This window comes from Bos mutus, chromosome 14 (genome assembly GCF_027580195.1).
Source record: "Bos mutus isolate GX-2022 chromosome 14, NWIPB_WYAK_1.1, whole genome shotgun sequence".
Classification (NCBI taxonomy): Eukaryota; Metazoa; Chordata; class Mammalia; order Artiodactyla; family Bovidae; genus Bos; species Bos mutus.
This window is the reverse complement of record NC_091630.1, coordinates 43,256,596-43,275,395: the sequence shown is the minus strand read 5'-3', so window position 1 is coordinate 43,275,395 and position 18,800 is coordinate 43,256,596. Positions and strand designations below refer to the sequence as shown.

The following is an 18,800-nucleotide window of genomic DNA, read 5'->3' as shown; positions in this document are numbered from 1 at the left end:
ATATGATGTTTTAATGAGCAAATAGAAAAAAATGAATAGCTGACATAAGCTGTAAATATTATGAAAATAATAATATATTTGTAATCTAATTTGCCTATTAACAAGGTACTATGTATCTTTCTCTAATTTGCTTATTTATTTAACCTTTTTTTTAGTAGTGATGTGAGTTATTTGCATTGATCACATTGAAAGTGGATCTAAAATAAGGGTTTAAAATTGTTTCCTTCAGGAATTGAAAAACTATGACTTAAGCAGTGAGCTATGGAATAATTTAATTATTTAAAGGGAATTAGAAAACTTTGTAAGCAAAATTTATGAAAGTTCAGTTAAATTTTAAATGTTGTCCAGCAATTCTAAGTTAGGAGTATATATCAATAATAATAATAGATATTTTTAATGTTGGTAATGACTTTGGTTTAAAATACCTAATGAGTTATATGATTTTCCTGGTCATTGCATGACCATCAGCTGGATCAAAGTAGTGGAGGGGGGGAGGGGAAAGACAAGGAGAAATTGTTTTTGGTTATCTAAAAATTATGTATAGTCTGGGCTTTAAGAAAGGACTTGCTCTTTGAAACCTAAAATCCCATCCCATTTCAAACTTCTTTGCAGGTCAGTGATAGCAACTTACTTTGAAGATTAAAATACGTATTTTGATTTGTTTTAATTTTTAGGTATGTTTGTTTTCCCTCATCCACAGCAGAAATGATAAGAGACAAGATTTCTATTTCAGAAAAGGAATGTTGGTCAGGTTAAGACAGTGGCAGCAAGGAAAATAATGATGTTTTAATTGACTTTTTTTGAGACACAAAAGGTGGCTTTGCTTTGAATTAATAAGGCATTTTATTGAGTAGCATTCTCCTCTTTGCTTCTTGTTTAGATTAAAAAATAGACTGGGTTGATTTGGGTTGCTACTCTTCATGTAACTTTTAGTGATCTTCATACTTGGAAAAGTAGAACATGGAAACAAAAAAAAAAACGATTAACGTGCTTTTGGGATCAGTATAGTACTTTGGGTAATGAAAAGTCATCTTAAAGGAATACATTTACAGAACAAATTTTATTAAACAAAACTTTAAAATAAAAGGGCTTCCCTTGTAGCTCAGCTGGTAAAGAATCCGCCTGCAATGTGGGAGACCTGGGTTCAATTCCTGGGTTGGGAAGAGCCCCTGGAGAAGGGAAAGGCTACCCACTCCAGTATTCTGGCCTGGAGAATTCCGTGGAATGTATAGTTCATGGGGTTGCAAAGAGTCAGACATGACTGAGCAACTTTCACTTTAAAATAAAATGTTTTAATATTAATATTCCAAATTATTTTCATGAAAATTATTTTATAAAAATAACTGTAATTTTTATTAGCCTGTTTTCTATGTTAAATCATGGTCAGAAGGAATGATTCAATTAAATATAAAGTGTAGAACAGTTTAACAGGCTCAATAGTCTTGCAGATAAGATAGAAATGTTTCAGCTATTATCTTGAATAGTTAGTCAATAGTAAATTGAGTTGTCTTCTTTAAATACTATGCTATTTTCATCTCTTGTTATATTGCTCTAAAGAAGTTTAAATATCATATTTCACATGCCAGTTTAAGAAACTTGCTTTAAACTTTTTCTAGAATGTTAGTTGTGCTATTTAAAATCAACCCTTTATCTACAAATAATGTTCTTTCTCTCTGAGGTACTTGAGCTGACTAGGCCTAAGAAGGTACATTTTAGTCTGCAAACTATGAGATCACACTAAAAAACCATAACATTTTGTTCAGTGTACAAAATAGATATTGCAAAGTGACTTTTGTTTAAAGAGTTTTCAGTAGATCATAGTTTACCATGTATATTTATAGTTGTGCATGTAGATTAAGTTCATATATCTCTATTTTAGAAAATGTTATTACAAATTACTGTCAGAAATTAGCATGAATATTTGGTGACTCTCCCAATTAAACCATAAGAAGTAAATTTAAAATTTCTCATAAATTTGTGTTGAATGTTTAATAACATAAGTCCCATTTATTAAGGACAATTATTTCTTTATCACCGAAGCATAAAATTAATACTTTTTTTCTTACAGCTACTTAAATGTAGCCTTAATGAACTTATCCAAAAGAAGTGCCTGATGAAGCAATTATGAAAAGCTCCCTGAACTTTTCATCTGTCCCTTTCTTGAAAATGAATGAATTTTAATATGAAAATATATAAGCAAATGCCATAACTGTTTTATGCATCTACATTCTATACAATTAATTTGTATAATTTTATTTTGTTCAATTGTGCCTAGTGACATGTTTCCCAAAATCAGTTACTAAATTATGAAAATGCCATAATCAGTATTGAATGGGAAAACACAAAATATCAAAGAGTGTGACACTTGCTTGATTATGATGCATAATCAAAAATCCAAACGTAACCATGACTAAAATTATTTCTGTGTGACCTTTTTTTACATTATCTCTTTGTTTCCTTTCTTTCTCATTCTCCTCTTTGTCCTTCCCTACTCCTCTTTAAGCAAATAAAAATATTTGAATGAAGCCTGATGAATTTTAAAAGTAGAAAGATTTTTCATATGGAAGAATAGAGATTTATTTTTAAGTATAAATTATTTAATGTTAAAATCAATTCAAGAAAAAAATCTAACTGGTATCTACTTAGCCAGCTCTCTGTATTGACTCAGGTTCTCAACTTCCTTTGTGGAAGATGTTAATTATTAATAGTTTCTAGGGTAAGTTACTTTCCTTAAGGAAAAGGTATCTTTTTTGTTTTAAAGAATATTGATTGTTTTATTTTACATTTCTCTGTTTACTAGTGTGGTTTGTCATTTTCCCATGCTGTAGTTCAGTTCTTCATCATAAATCTTTTTATCTTATTGTGCTAAGAACATCTGAGTGTGTACCTTTTTAACAAATTTTCAAGTTGTGTGATACATTATTACAATGTTGTATGGCAGATTTCTAGAGCTTATTGATCTTGCTTCACTAACATTTTAAATCCATTAATTGGTAACTCCTTCTTTCTCTGTCCTGTTGACTCCAGGCAACCACTATTCCTCTCTTTGAATCTACATGGATGACTACTTTAGATATCTTCTATTAGTGGAATCATGCAGTATTTGTCTTTCTGTGATGGGCTTATTTTACTTATCCTAATATTTTTAAGGTTCATCCGTTTTGTCATATGTATCATCAGTTCATTCCTTTTTTAAGGCTGAATAGTATTCCATTATATACCACACCTTTTTTTTTTAATCCATTCATTCACTGATGGACATTTATACCGTTTCCACTGTGGTTATTGTGAATAGTCCTGTAGTGTCCTCTGACCATCTCATCAACTCTGTATAGTTATCAAGTATTACTTGTATTTGTTACTTAGTGTGTTAGTGTCATTTATTCTTATTTTTTAATTCTATAATTTAATTAAATTTGCATAACTTAACGAAACATGAGTGGAAAAAGAAAAAGATTTCCCTATGAACACTACGGGAAATACTTTGAAAGTGAATAAAAGCAAGTTGATCAAAATATATTAAGTATTTCAAAAACTACAAAATTCTAGAAGTCCTCCATATTCTGATTGCTTTATAAGTAGCTTTGACTTCTTTCTCCACTTCCAAAAAAATATGAGAGATCAAAGGCAGTGTATGGGATTTATAAAAAAACAAATAATAAAGAATTCAAATGTAAATTGGTATAGCCACCAAGGAGAATGGTATGGAGGTCCCTTAAAAAACTAAAAATAGAAATATCATGATCCAACAATCTTACTCCTGGACATATATCCTGAGAAAACTCTAATTCAAAAAGATATATGCACCCTTGGGACTTCCCTGATGGTTCAGTGGTTAAGACTTTGCCTTCCAATGCAGGGGGTGCAGGTTTGATCCCTGAGTGGGGAGCTAGGATCCCACACGCCTTGGGACCAAAAGACCAAAACATAAAATGGAAGCAATATTGTAACAAATTCAATAAAGACTTTAAAAATGTTCCACATCAAAAAATCTTTTAAAAAAGAGAGAAAAGATAAATGCACTCTAATGATGATAGCAGCATTGTTAACAACAGCCAAGACAGAAGAAAACTAAGTATCCATTGACAGGTGAATGGAAAAAGTAGAGTGGTACATCCATAAAATGGAATATTACTCAGCCAAGACAAAGAAGGAGCTAATACCGTTTGCAGCAAATGGGTGGACCTAGAGATCATCATACTAAGAGATGTAAGCCAATCAGAGAAAGACAAATACCATATGATTTCACTTATATATGGACTTTTGAGAAAATGATACAAATGAACTTATTTGCAAAACAGAAACACACTCCTAGACATAGAAAACAAATTTGTGGTTACCAAAGGAGAAAGGGAGGTGGGAAGAGGTAAATTAGGAGCTTGGGATTAACAAGTACACAGTACTTTATATAAAATAGATAAATAATAAGGTCCTATTGTAGAAGACAGGAACTATATTCAATATCTTGTAATAACCCATAATGGAAAAAATCTGAAAAGGATATATATATATTATATATAATATATAACTGAATTTTATATATATATATATATATATATATATATATATATATATAAAGCTGAATTACTTTGGTGTGTATAGAAACTAACAGAACATGAGTAAACCAGCTGTACTTGAATTTTAAAAAAAGAACTCCTAAGAGTGGATTTTTACTCAAATAAAAGGTCTTAGTTATCTAACAAAACAGTAGCAATTACACATATTAAGTGTGGATATACCATTTTTATGATTCTGTGTTCAGTTACTTTATTTGTCTAACTAATTCAGTAAATTACTAATTTTAGAACTTAAGTAAAGAGGAATTCTACTCTACTTTGTAATTTCTTTGAAGAAATAAAGAAAAGAAAGAGTCTTTCCTTCCCTAGAGTGAGGCTGGCTGAATGCTGTAGGAATTTCCACATCTGAATATCATTAGGAGAAAGACTGCCCCCTCTTGAGGAGATATGCTTCCTATTTAGATCTATATCTTCTGGAAATTCTCAAGTTTTTACTCCACAAAATAAGAAAGATAATTTACAATAATGTAGATGGGAAATGGGTTTCATCTTGAAAGCCAAATTTGAGGATTTGTGCTGAGATGAATTTAAAGCTCCTTCCACTTTTGACGGCAATGCCCTGATCCATGATGATGCTACCCATGAGCACAGGATGGAGTAGACGGAAAACAAAATCTGAATGAGCTATGACAACTCTGTTCTCCTGTGAGAAATGTCCTCACGTTTCTCTTTTTATCACATTTCTCTTAAGTATTTTGCAGTCTTATAAACGAATGGTTCTCTACCTTTTTCTTTTCCTCTTTTCCTTCTATTGGTGCCCTTCCATTGGTGACATACCTCAGCATTGGTCAGTCACTGCATGCATGGGAAAGAATGTGGGCAATGTGCCATACACTCTTTGGGTTTACAGGTAACACAACAGGTTTGTGCTGCCTCAGCACAAATGAGAACTACTTCATGCAAATGAAAACCACAGGATTTGCATGCTGTTCCCTTCAAAAACTGAATTACTACAGTTAAACTTGTAAACAAAATCAGCCCCTAAAATTTTTCCCTCCCCCAAATATTATCCTCACAATTACGAGTGCTACAGACTATGAAGGCAAGAGGGCTATTCCAGTGATCACTGTTTGATATAGTGACTCAGACTGCTAAAATGACTCTGCTCTTTTCTTCACAGTTCTTCACATGGCTTTGAATTTCAGAAGCCAGTCTTCTCAAATGAAAAATATAATAATTTTTGAGATGTAATAGTCACAAGGTTTATGGTATTGAGAAATTGAATAAGAAATACTATTTTGCAGTAATCTTTTTAAAATGTGGAAAATAAAATTCTTTTATAATGTAAATGTGACTGAAATTCTTTCTTAGAAGATAAAATTAGTAAACATCTTCTCAAAATATGTTTTTTTAATAAAAAATATATTTATATATGTAGAAATATAATCTTTTTAGCTCTCCAGTAACTTCATTAAAAAAAAATTTTTTTTATTGGAACATAGTTGCTTTATAATGTTGTGTTAGTTTGTAGTGTGCAGCAAAATGAGTCAGCCATACATGTACATATATCCCCTCCGCTTTGGAGTTCCTTCCCATTTAGGTCACCACAGTGCATTGAGTAAAGTATGTTCTCATTAGTTATCTATTGTATATGTAATTTCAGTAGTGTATAGGTATCAATCTCAATCTCCCAACTCCTCCTACCCCATTTCCCCCTTTGGTATCCATATATTGGTTCTACATCTGTGTCTCTATTTCTGCTTTGCAACATAAGATCATCTATACCATTTTTCTAGATTCCACATATATGCGTTAATATACGATATTTGTTTTTCTCTTTCTGCCTTACTTCACTCCGTATGACACTATCTCAATATTGTCTTCTCAATGTTCCCACTCTCTAAATTCTCCTTGTCACATATACACATAAACGATACAGTGTACTGTAGAGATGTTAGATGTGAGAAAGTTGGTGACGGGAATGTGTAAATCCCCACGTTAGGGATAATCTTACTTAGATTGTGAGAATGTAATTGCCATTTAAAGTGAAAAGAAATGAAACCATATTCATGCATGAATACCTGTTTACTTATGACTTTTTGTTATTTTTATTTTTATTGAAGTTATAGAAGCACACATTTAAGAATCAACTAATTCTACAATGTTTCTCCCAAGAATTCTACAAAAGAAAAAACAAACAAAAAAACCTAGTGGGCATCATTCTCAGAGGCGCTTCTTTTAGCCTCCTTCCTTTTTCTTTTTGTTTTGCTCACTACTAGCCCGTGACTCTTGCCTGGAAGGTCCCACGGGCGGAGGAGCCTGGTAGGCTGCAGTCCATGGGGTCGCTACGAGTCAGACACGACTGAGCGACTTCACTTTCACGCATTGGAGAAGGCAATGGCAACCCACTCCAGTGTTCTTGCCTGGAGAATCCCAGGGACGGGGGAGCCTGGTGGGCTGCCGTCTATGGGGTCACACAGAGTCGGACACGACTGAAGTGACTTAGCAGCAGCAGCAGCAGCCCATGAGTTTAAGTAACATACTGCTTCATGAGTTTTTAGTTTTAGTGTTATCCATGGACTCTCCACTATGGAGGAGGAACCAGTTTTCTTTCCTTCCCTGTCTTCATTGCGTACTAGTATTCAGCCTCGAGCACATCTTTTCCAAGGGGTCTCCTGAAAGCAGTTTTTAAGGGCTCTCAGGTGGCCTGCCAGTGCAGGAGAGGTAAGAGATGTGAGTTCTGTCTCTGAGTTGGGAAGATCCCCTGAAGGAGGAAATGGCAGCCCACTCCAGTATTCTTGCCTGGAGAATCCCATGGACAGAGGAGCCTGGCGGGCTACGGTCCATAGGGTCACAAAGAGGCACAACTGAAGCGATTTAGCACACATGCAGGTGGCACACCGAGGCAAGCTTCTGAACATCTCTGGGTTGTCTAACAATTATTTATTGAAAGCCTGCAAGATACTCGCAACTGTACTAATTCTGCCCATTTACAAACCTTCAAGGGACACTGAATCATAAGTTGATAGTTTCAGGCCATATTAGGGCTATGTCCAGGCTTCTACTAGAATGTATCATAAATAAATCCCTTATCATTTCAAACCACAAATTTGTTTTTCCTCAACATAAAGTCAGCTTTACTGGATGGGTAAGAAAACTTAAAATTATCAAGTGCTTATGTTAAGTGTTAACTTGTAGTCTTTGACTTACCAAATTTATGACAAATCAGCCCCCCCCTTTTTTTTTTTTCCAGAACTTGTGGCATGCATTTTCAGCCACTTAAATGGGATAAATCAGGCTCTAATGATGGTTCAAAACTGGAGATACTCTCTTTTCTATTTTTAATCCTCTTAGTGACATCATTTATTGTCTACTGGAAATCAATTTAGGAAATCATGTTAGTCCACTAAGCACTTCAGATAAGGTGATTCCATGAAGCATTCCAACATTATCACAAGGAATTGCTTGCCATAAAAGAAAAAGAAGTAAGCAGAATATGGCCTGCTAAAGGAGTTTACAGTTTTACAGCCCCTCCCACTGCAGCACATAAGTCACTCAGTTACAGTTAACTTTGGATTATCACTCACGGATTGGAAGCCTAACAGCCATCACGCAGTCTGGGCCTGTGGTGCCACTTGTATGTGTGTTTCTAAATCAATGATGAGGGTATCGGAACCGATACTGGACATGGAGATGGCAAATTACAGTGAAGTCTTGGACCCCACTTACACAACTTTGGAGTTTGACACTATGCAGATTCTGTATAATTCAAATGGTAAGTTCTCATCTGCTTGCCGATAAAAAGAAAAGTAAGTATAACGAGAGAATTAAAACTGAAGATTCCTAGGGGGCAGCTCTGCGTTTTACTGCTAGAGAATTCAGGGTTTGCTTTTTCAGTGCACAAATTTGAGGCTTTTGCCCTTCATCACAAAATTTAAATGAATACTGCTACGGCTATTTTATGTTTGAGATAGAAAAAGCTTAGTTATGCGTCATAAAGTAACCTTGGGATTCTGTCATGGGCCATTCAGGTAAAAAGAGTAGTTTCAGCAGTTATTTTATTTATTGTAAATCACAGTAATGAGTTATATTGGCAGATTGCCTGTAAAGTGTATTTTCTATGCAACATTTTAAATGACATATAGAAAAGTTTCCTTAGAACCCTGGAGAGTTTTACTGGTTGCTTCCTCCTTTTATTATTCTAGTTCTTGATGACTGCTGATGAGAAACTGTATTTAAAATTACTATCAAGTTTTTGCCTTGAACACAAATATGTAAAGAAAGAAGAGTTTATATTATAACCGTACTTGACAAGCTAATGTTTAGCCTCACAAAGCTCTTGGTATTTATCTACTGTAACATTTTAACTTTAAATAAGACATGACTTGTTTAGAGCTCATGTCTTTATATAATAGAATACAGTTTACCATTGACTTTGAATTTAGGTATATTTTTCAAGTAAAAATCTTGTCCAAGATCAGTTATAATTGTTAGAATTCCTAAAATGTGCTAATTATGTATGCTTTGGAAAAATGTGTGTATGTGTGTATTTATGTGTATGCTGAGCTCAGAATTGAAAATGTATCTTGTACTCAGGATACCTTGAGGTTATACTGTGGTGTACAATTTCGATGACTGTGACAGCTGTATTATTAACAATAAACAACAATAATTTATTAGTAGGAAGATTTCTAGAAATATTCAGAAGATGAATTATGAAATTTTAGCACAAAAGAGAAGGAAATGGCAACCCACTCCAGTGTTCTTGCCTGGAGAATCCCAGGGACGGGGGAGCCTGGTGGGCTGCCGTCTATGGGGTCACACAGAGTCGGACACAACTGAAGCAACTTAGCAGCAGCAGCAGCACAAAAGAGTTAAAATCAATTTTCAGTACAACTATTAGGAAGTCACTATTTTGAAACTTTATGTTTAGACTTGATTAGAAGTATTTAATAAAGTATTTACTTCAGTTGACTCATGAATTTTTTAAAGGCTATAGATCACTAAATAATAGGGAATGACTTACCATATTTACTAAAACAATTGACTTTTTTGGTTATTTCTAAAGTGTTGTCTAACTTGTTTTCTTGTATTAATGTGTAAGTTTCTTGTTAGTAATATGTAAATATGACAATAAACTGGAATCGAGTTGAATATTTTTTTGTATTTCCATATAATCTTCCAGAACACAATAAATTCTTAATACTTTTGCCGTATTTCTAATATCTATTCTATTTATGTTAAGAAAAGAAAAATTCCTAGCATTTAAATTCTAAAATGTCACATGATTAGCCTTAAATATATTCTCATTGAAGATATTTTTTAGTTTTATGAAGTTATATATGTCATAACTCAGGAGTATTAGTAAGTAGAATACATATATTGTTGCAGAATGTAGTTGGGACATGACAGTTTTTATCTTTTTAAAATGGGAATATAGTAATGAATTATTATATTTATATTATTATATAATGTTATGATCAATTTAAGTTTATATTCTTATATATTCAATATCTTTTGAGTACATAGAGATGTGTTAAGATGTGTGCTCAGTTGTCAGTCGTGTCTGACTCTTGCGACCCCATGGACTGTAGCTTGCCAGGTTTCTCTGTCCACAGGATTTTATAGGCAAGAATACTGGAGTGCATGGCCAGTCCCTCCTCCAAGGGACCTTCCCAACCCAGGGATCAAACCTGCATCTCTTGTGTCACCTGCATTGGCAGGTGGATTCTTTACCACCAGCGCCACTTGGGAAGCCCATAAAGATGTGTTGTTAGTCAGTCATGTCCAACTCTTTGCGACCCCATGGACTGCAGCATGCCAGGCTTCCCTGTCCTTCACCATCTCCCAGAGCTTACTCAAACTCATGTCCATTGAGTCAGTGATGCCATCCAACCATCTTGTGTAGTTAACAATATTAACTAATTTAAGAAATAAGTAAAAATATCTATGTATATTTTTAAAAGCCTCTTTCTTTAAAACAATTAGTTATCACTTTATGTCAGGCATAGTTCTAGAGCTGGAAGACAGAGGGGCAACTAAGATAAATCCTCTGACATCATGAAGTTTTTATTCTGTGGGGAAAGATAGGTAATAAATGAACATACCAAAACATAATATAATTTTAGACAGTGAAGTGGTTAGTTTAAAGAATAAGCAGAATTCTGGGTTCTACTTGAGGGCAGATGGTAGATGACTCTTTTAGATGTACGTTTGCAGACTGTTTCTCAGCAAATGTAAAATTTGAGCAGAAACTGAATAGCCAGGTCATAGAAATTCTTGAGAAAGAGCTTCCTTTCAGGCAGAGCAAACAGCAAGTGTAAAGGCTCTGAGATGGGTACAGACTTCAAGGCTTGGGCAGGGGAACAGGCAACATTACTGAGGACTAAGGAACAGGATAAAAAATAGTGTGAAATAATGGGATCAGAGAGGTGGAAGGGGGACCTTTACACTCAAGGCTCTACAGGCCATGGGAAGATGTGTAGGCTTATTCTATACCTAAGGATTGGATGCAGAAGACTAAGATGATGTGAATTTCTTATGCCAAGAGCACATTAGAGGCTTTGGGGCAATAAACATTAGGGGAACAAAGCTGGAAGTATTTGAGAAATTAGATAGGAAGCTGTTGCAATAATCCAGGGGAAAGGTTATGTTTAATTGAATAAGGGTGGCTATAGTGAAAGGGTGAAAATTTGTGAATGCAATATATATTTCAAATATGATTTGTTGATTGGATATGAGCAGTGAAGGAAATAATTCAGTGAAGAGGCCAAGATTACTGGCAGTAGGTACCAGATGGTACCATTAACTGACTAGGGAAGACTAATGGCAGAATGAGTTCTAGAAGAAAAAAAATGAGTTCTATTTTTGATACATTAATTTGCAGTTCTTATTAAACTCAAAAGTGAAGTTATTCAAGAGATATGTGGGTATTTCAGACTGAAACCCATGGGAAACATCAGAACTAAAGATAAGATGTGGGGATTTTTCGTCATACAGATGATTTTTAATGACATGGGACTGGATGAACTTCCCTAGGGAAAGGGTATGATTGAGGGGCTGAGACCTGTGGTATCCCAAAGTCTAACCCTCAGAAATAGGAGTGGGGAGATTGTAATGGAGACTTGGCAGAAGCAGCTAGTGGTTAAAGAGAGAGCACTGGGGTGGAGCATCCCAGAAGCTGAGGAATGGACTATTTCATGCCCATGAATAACTAGTGCACCTGCTTGGTTACTCAGTAGTGTCTGACTCTCTGTGACCCCATGGATTGTAGCCTGCCAGGCTCCTCCATCCATGGAATTCTCCCAGCAAGAATACTGGAGTGCGTTGTCATGCCCTCCTCCAGGGGATCTTCCCCACGCAGGGATCGAACCTGAGTCTCCTGTGTCTCCTGCATCGCAGGCTGATTCTTTACCACTCAGCCATCAGGGAAGCCCTGAATATTTAGCAGGACCATTCCTATATGAAATACTCAGTGCTAACTTGCATTCTCCTCTTTCTTTAACAGATAGTTCTGTCCCAGAGACAACAAGTATGAATACCGCAGACAACGGTGTCAACTGTCTGTGTGCCATATGTGGGGACAGAGCAACAGGAAAGCACTATGGTGCCTCCAGCTGTGATGGGTGCAAGGGTTTCTTCAGACGCAGCATCCGCAAGAGTCACGTTTATTCCTGCAGGTACTTGAAATGCTCCTTCCAGAAAGGTGATCTTTAGCGATGTTTCAAAATGCTATGCAAAAAGTAAGGGAATAAAGAGCTTTCGAAGTTCTATAACTCTAAGAACAAAATTTATAAGCTCCATTAAAAGTGAGTATGTGTGGTACATATAAACAATGGAATATTGCTCAGCCATTATAAAAGAACAGAATTGTGCATTTGTGTCACATTTGCAGAGATGTGGATGGACCTAGAGATTGTCATAGAGGGTGAAGTAGATCATAAAAAACAAATATTGCATATTAACACACATACATGAAATCTAGCAGAAAACAGTACACATGAACTTATTTACAAAGCAGAAGTAGAGACTCAGACGTACAGAGCAAACATACGGACACCTGGACAGGGAGGAGGGATATGTTGGGAAATCGGGATTGACAAACGTATACTACTGTATATTGAAGAAGGCAATGGCACCCCACTCCAGCACTCTTGCCTGGAAAATCCCATGGACAGAGGAGCCTGGTAGGCTGCAGTCCATGGGGTCGCTAAGAGTCGGACATGACTGAGCGACTTCACTTTCACTTTTCACTTTCATGCATTGGAGAAGGAAATGGCAACCCACTCCAGTGTTCTTGCCTGGAGAATCCCAGGGACGGCGGAGCCTGGTGGGCTGCCGTCTGTGGGGTCGCGTAGAGTCGGACACGACTGAAGCGACTTAGCAGCAGCAGCAGCAGCAGCAGCAATGACGCCTATTAGTTATTAGTAATAACTAATGTATAGCACAAGGGGAAAAAAAACAATGGAAAAAAGTGAGTGCGTGTGGATGTGTATACGATGCATTCACACGGGTGGTTTTTTTATGAAACATTTTAGACTTATAAAATATATATTAAAAAATCCACATACTTTTCACCCAGTTCAAACCAATATAGTTGAAGCCTCCTGTGGACACCTCCCCTCTCCCTTTTTCTTCCTCCCCCCTTTCCTAGAGGTAACTACTATCTGAAATTTGGTGTTGTCTTTTCCTTGTGTTTTTTATTGTATACCAGTAGACATAGGTAAATCCATATTTAAATGGTTTCACAGGTTGTGTGTTTTTCTGCACATTGCTTATCATTTTAGCATCATCACATCCTGATCTTTAAAACAAAATTATAAAAGTGCAGATGATTTTGGCAGCTTGTTGATGTTCATAAATAAAATGAAATTTTCAGCTCTAAAATTTTAAATATATTTCTCATGACAATTTTGCCATTAATTTTAATGTTTTGTCTAAAATTTATTTAATTATATTATATGTGTCACATTTCTAGTAGGTTTTTTCAAAAAAATAATATCTAGGTAAACATCACATCACAATTTCGGTTTAGATATTTCGCCTTTAATGTTCAGAATAACAGTTCTTGAATGCAGATACGGTCTATTAAGTATGGGCTATTCAAAGGTGACTGATTTTAACAGGAGAAATCTGTTTGCTCTGTCTTTGAAAGTCATGGGTAGGATTGTTAAAGTGTTTTTGGCACAAGTTGAATATTTAGGAAGAAGTTAACTCTCTCACATTATGATGACATTTGACTTCTAGGGATGTGGAAAAGTTAATATATAACTCACAAATATCTAACTAGTGTTCTCTAGTAATTTTTATGAGAGTTTAAAGTAGGTTTAACAATGTAAATTAACTATTTTTAAAACCTTCTTGGTAAGCAAAAGAAAAGTATTTCTTGCTTTTATATACAGCCAAACTTGAGAGGTATAAAGAAATCAAGTGGATTTGCTCCATCAAAAGCATTTTCTGTATGATTCCCTCAAATATTGAATGCTTCTAAAAGATTAATAGTGAAATAAATACAAAATAACATGTAAACAATATTTTTACAATTTTTAAGTCATATATGCTGTCAAAGATAAAACGTATATGTGTGTATATGTGTATGTATACATATGTATATGTATATATATGTTATGTGTGTGTGTATATATATATATATATATATGTATACAGGCTATCCAAGCAACTAAAAACAGTGACTTTTTTTCCATTTAATTTTTTTCTTTTATTTTGGAGTGTAGTTGATTTGCAATATTGTGTTAGTTTCAAGTGTACAACAAAGTGATTCAGTTATCCATATACATATATCTATTCTTTTTCAGATTCTTTTCCCAGATAGATTATTACAGAATATGGAGTTGAGCACTCCAACAACAAATTCTAAGAGTCAGAGAATGACTCTTGAACAGAAATAGGTGTCAAGATTTTTACCCTTCCTGTGTGGGAAAAGTGAGAAAGGAATGTTTCCACACAACTTTTGGAAACTTAAAAAATACGCCAACAACACATACAACCTTACTCCTCCCAACACACCATCATGAATACTGCTGCCAACTTAGCCTTCTTTACGTATACCGATATTAAGCAAATGCTATGAATTTTTCCATTGGGAAAAGTTTATATTGATGTAAGTTTAGGGGCAAAAATGTTTTTTAAAGTTTAGGCTTTGCTAATCTCAAAGTCTTTTAAGTATGTTCAGATAACAACCTGTGCTGGCAAGTCCTCCCTGTTTTATAATTGTGGGTTGACTTGGGATGTCAAATGACCTTCCCAAGTTCTATGGACAATGTATGGTGGAACTGGGAATCAAGTTCAGGTCCAACTCCAGAGACTGTCCTTTTTTTTTTTAAGTGCACAATTTAGTTTATTAGTATTTTCACAGAGTTGTGCAATCATCACTGTAATTAATTTAGAATATGTCACCATCCTATAAAGAAACCTCCAGTACCGTTTAGTAGTTACTCCCCATTTCCCCCAGCTCCCTCCCCACCAGTGTGGGGTAACTACTAGTCTACTTTCTATTTCCATAGATTTGCATCTTTTGCACATTTGATATAAGTGAAATTATCCAATATGTGACATTTTGTGTCTGACTGCTTTCACTTAGGATAGTATCTTCAAGGTTCATCCATGTTATAGCATATATGATCAGTTCATTCTTATTTATTGCCAAGTGTATAATATTCCATTCTGTGAGCACACAACGTTTTGTTTACATCGTATGTTTATCATCTGGTGGCATTTGGGTTGTCCCCACTTTTTGGCTATTGTGAATAATGCTGCTATGCACATTTATGTACAACAGTCTGTGTGGACATATGTTTTCCTTTCTCTTGGGTATATACCTAGGAGAAGAATTGCTGAGTCATAGGATAACTCTTGTGTACCTTTTGAAAACTGCTAAACTTTCTTCCTAAGCAGCCACATCATTTTGTATTATAGCCAACAATGTGTGAGCCATCCAATTTTTCAATGTCCTAATCAACATTTGTTATTATCTGTTTTCTTCCTGATCTTAGCCATGGTAGTGGGTGTGAAGTGGTACCTGATTGTACAGCGACTGTATTCTTAATGCTTTACTCAACTGCCTTTTGATATATAATTTCGAATTTAGAGTAAACTCCAATTAGATATGAGGTAAAACTACTAGAAGAATATTTGCATAGAAAAATCATGGAAGGGCAGAGGAGTGAAGTTCCCCATCACACTGAAACCATTAGTAGTAAGTGTTAGAATTTGTATACTAAAGTTTTTCATCTGACTTTGGCTTTCATGGCACAAGTTAGAAATGACCATGGATACTGGCCAAAAGTGAGATACCATTCAGTTTTGTTTTATTAGAAATATTGCATGAGAGGTGAGGCTTGTATTTTCATGCTGATCATGAGATTCGAAAATTCGTAATTATCCTTATACATTTTTTCTGTTGATCTAAATTTAACTATACTTTTAAAAGTCTGTCTGTTTGCTTTTTTGATAAATGATAACTGTCTGCAAATATATCTTTTTTTTTTTGGCATTGTAGGTTCAGTCGTCAATGTGTTGTTGACAAAGACAAAAGGAATCAATGTAGATACTGTCGATTAAGAAAATGCTTTAGAGCAGGAATGAAAAAAGAAGGTAATAATATATAATATAATGATAATTAACATTACTGATGAAAAATGCTATACACACATGTTCTCATTTAATCACAATAATCTTTACATGAGTTCTGATTTTCCTCAATGAAGGATCTGCGATTCCTTGAGTTTAAGAATTTACTCAAGGACACTGACTTACTGGTAAGTGATGGAACCAGTCTTTTTACCTGGTGACGGACTTGACACATTCTGTCCACTACTGCATTACCCCTGGCAACAAAATTATTGTCTAACAAACATTCCAGTGTCTTTTTCAAAAGATAAATGGCAAAATATACTAATAGGATGCATTTTAATGTATTTTAAGTGCATTTTTAATCTCAATAACAATTGAATATCTATTTCATAAACATCAACTGAACACTGACTGACTTTCCACATATTAATTTATTTATCTAACAAATTTATTGTGCACTGCTGCTCTCCAAACACTGTTGTTGGTGCCAAGGTTTAGTGTACATAATAGTGTTCACTATTATGTAGTGAACATAATAGACAAAATGATCCCCCCTTTCAGGGAGCTTATATTCTCTTCAAGAACAGAGACAATAGACTAGATGCTGTATTTCAATGTGAAGTAATTTCATTTTGAACATATTAAATAATCTAATTATACTATCCTATGTTCTAACTACAGTTAATTTAGCAATAGATGTGTTTAGCACATCTAAATATTTGGCAGGGAATAGATCCTATAGCGGAGAAGGCAATGGCACCCCACTCCAGTACTCTTGACTGGAAAATTCCATGGACGGAGGAGCCGGGTAGGCTGCAGTCCATGGGGTCGCCAAGAGTCAGACATGACTGAGCGACTTCACTTTCGCTTTTCACTTTCATGCATTGGAGAAGGAAATGGCAACGCACTGCAGTGTTCTTGCCTGAAGAATCCCAGGGATGGAGGAACCTGGTGGGCTGCCGTCTATGGGGTCGCACAGAGTCGTACACGACTGAAGCGACTTAGCAGCAGCAGCAGCAGCAGCAGCAGCTCCTATAAGGGGGTTTCCCCTGTGGCTCAGCAGTAAAGAATCTGCCTGCAATGCAGGAGACAGGGTAGGGTTTGATCCCTGGATTGGGAAGATGCCCTGGAGAAGGAAATGACAACCCACTCCAGTGTTCTTGCCTGGAGAATACCATGGGCAGAGGAGACTGGTGGGCCACAGTCCATGGGGTCACAAAAGTGTCCGACACAACTTAGTCACTAAACAACAAGCTGCTATAAGATTTTGTGCTTGTCATTTTGCGATATGCTTGTGCTTTTCACTATCGTATACAAGGAGATATTTTTCAAAACTATTTCACATACTATTAGAAAATTAAATCAAATCATATCTGTATAGTACAAATACATAAAAAAAAATTCCATTAGTTTTACTAGTTGCTGGTCTCAAAAAAGAAGGCAAAATAAACTTCACAAAATTAAAGTTATAACACTTTCATTTCAACATGACTTATTTCTAGTGACATATTTGGTTGTTTATGGCATTCATTACATACATTATCAATTATCTTCATTCATTTTTACTTGAATCTCTGCTTTGTTCCTACCATATGAAAAGCAAATAACACTTCTACATTTCCATTAATAATTTTACAATTTGTTAAATAAAATTGTTTTTTAAATAGTTAAAACATATCTTGTGCTGCTCATAGAATAATGCATTCAGTTCAGTTCAGTCACTCAATCGTGTCCGACTCTTTGCGACCCCATGAATCGCAGCATGCCAGGCCTTCCTGTCCATCACCAACTCCTGGAATTCACTCAGACTCATGTCCATTGAGTCAGTGATGCCATCCAGCCATCTCATCCTCTGTCATCCCCTTCTCCTCCTGCCCCCAATCCCTCCCAGCATCAGGGTCTTTTCCAATGAGTCAACTCTTCGCATGAGGTGGCCAAAGTACTAGAGTTTCAGCTTTAGCATCATTCCTTCCAAAGAGATTCCAGGGCTGATCTCCTTCAGAATGGACTGGTTGGATCTCCTTGCAGTCCAAGGGACTCTCAAGAGTCTTATCCAACACCACAGTTCTAAAGCATCAATTCTTCGGCACTCAGCTTTCTTCACAGTCCAACTCTCACATCCATACATGACCACTGGAAAAACCATAGCCTTGACTAGACGGACCTTTGTTGGCAAAGTAATGTCTCTGCTTTTGAATATGCTATCTAGGTTGGTCATAACTTTCCTTCCAAGGAGTAAGCGTCTTTTAATTTCATGGCTGCAGTCACCATCTGCAGTGATTTTGGAGCCCCCAAAAATAAAGTCTGACACTGTTTCCACTCTTTTCCCATCTATTTCCCATGAAGTGATGGGACCAGATGCCATGATCTTCGTTTTCTAAATGTTGAGCTTTAAGCCAACTTTTTCACTCTCCTCTTTCACTTTCATCAAGAGGCTTTTTAGTTCCTCTTCACTTTCTGCCATAAGGTTGGTGTCATCTGCATATCTGAGGTTATTGATATTTCTCCCAGCAATCTTGATTCCAGCTTGTGCTTCCTTCAGCCCAGCATTTCTCATGATGTATTCTGCATATAAGTTAAATAAGCAGGGTGAAAATATACAGCCTTGATGTACTCCTTTTCCTATTTGGAACCAGTCTGTTGTTCCATGTCCAGTTCTAACTGTTGCTTCCTGACCTGCATACAGGTTTC

The 18,800-nt window shown here is 35.6% G+C and overlaps 1 protein-coding gene across 1 annotated transcript in view; it reads left to right on the top strand.

Annotated features, from left to right (window-relative positions):
* Positions 1-18,800, top strand: part of HNF4G (hepatocyte nuclear factor 4 gamma) — a 135,113-nt gene that overhangs the window by 97,447 nt on the left and 18,866 nt on the right. Inside the window, exons 3-4 of the mRNA XM_070382831.1 lie at positions 12,025-12,196; positions 16,036-16,130. Coding sequence (XP_070238932.1) covers positions 12,051-12,196; positions 16,036-16,130 — 241 coding nt within the window. The 5' untranslated portion in view covers positions 12,025-12,050. The remainder of the gene's footprint in view (positions 1-12,024; positions 12,197-16,035; positions 16,131-18,800) is intronic.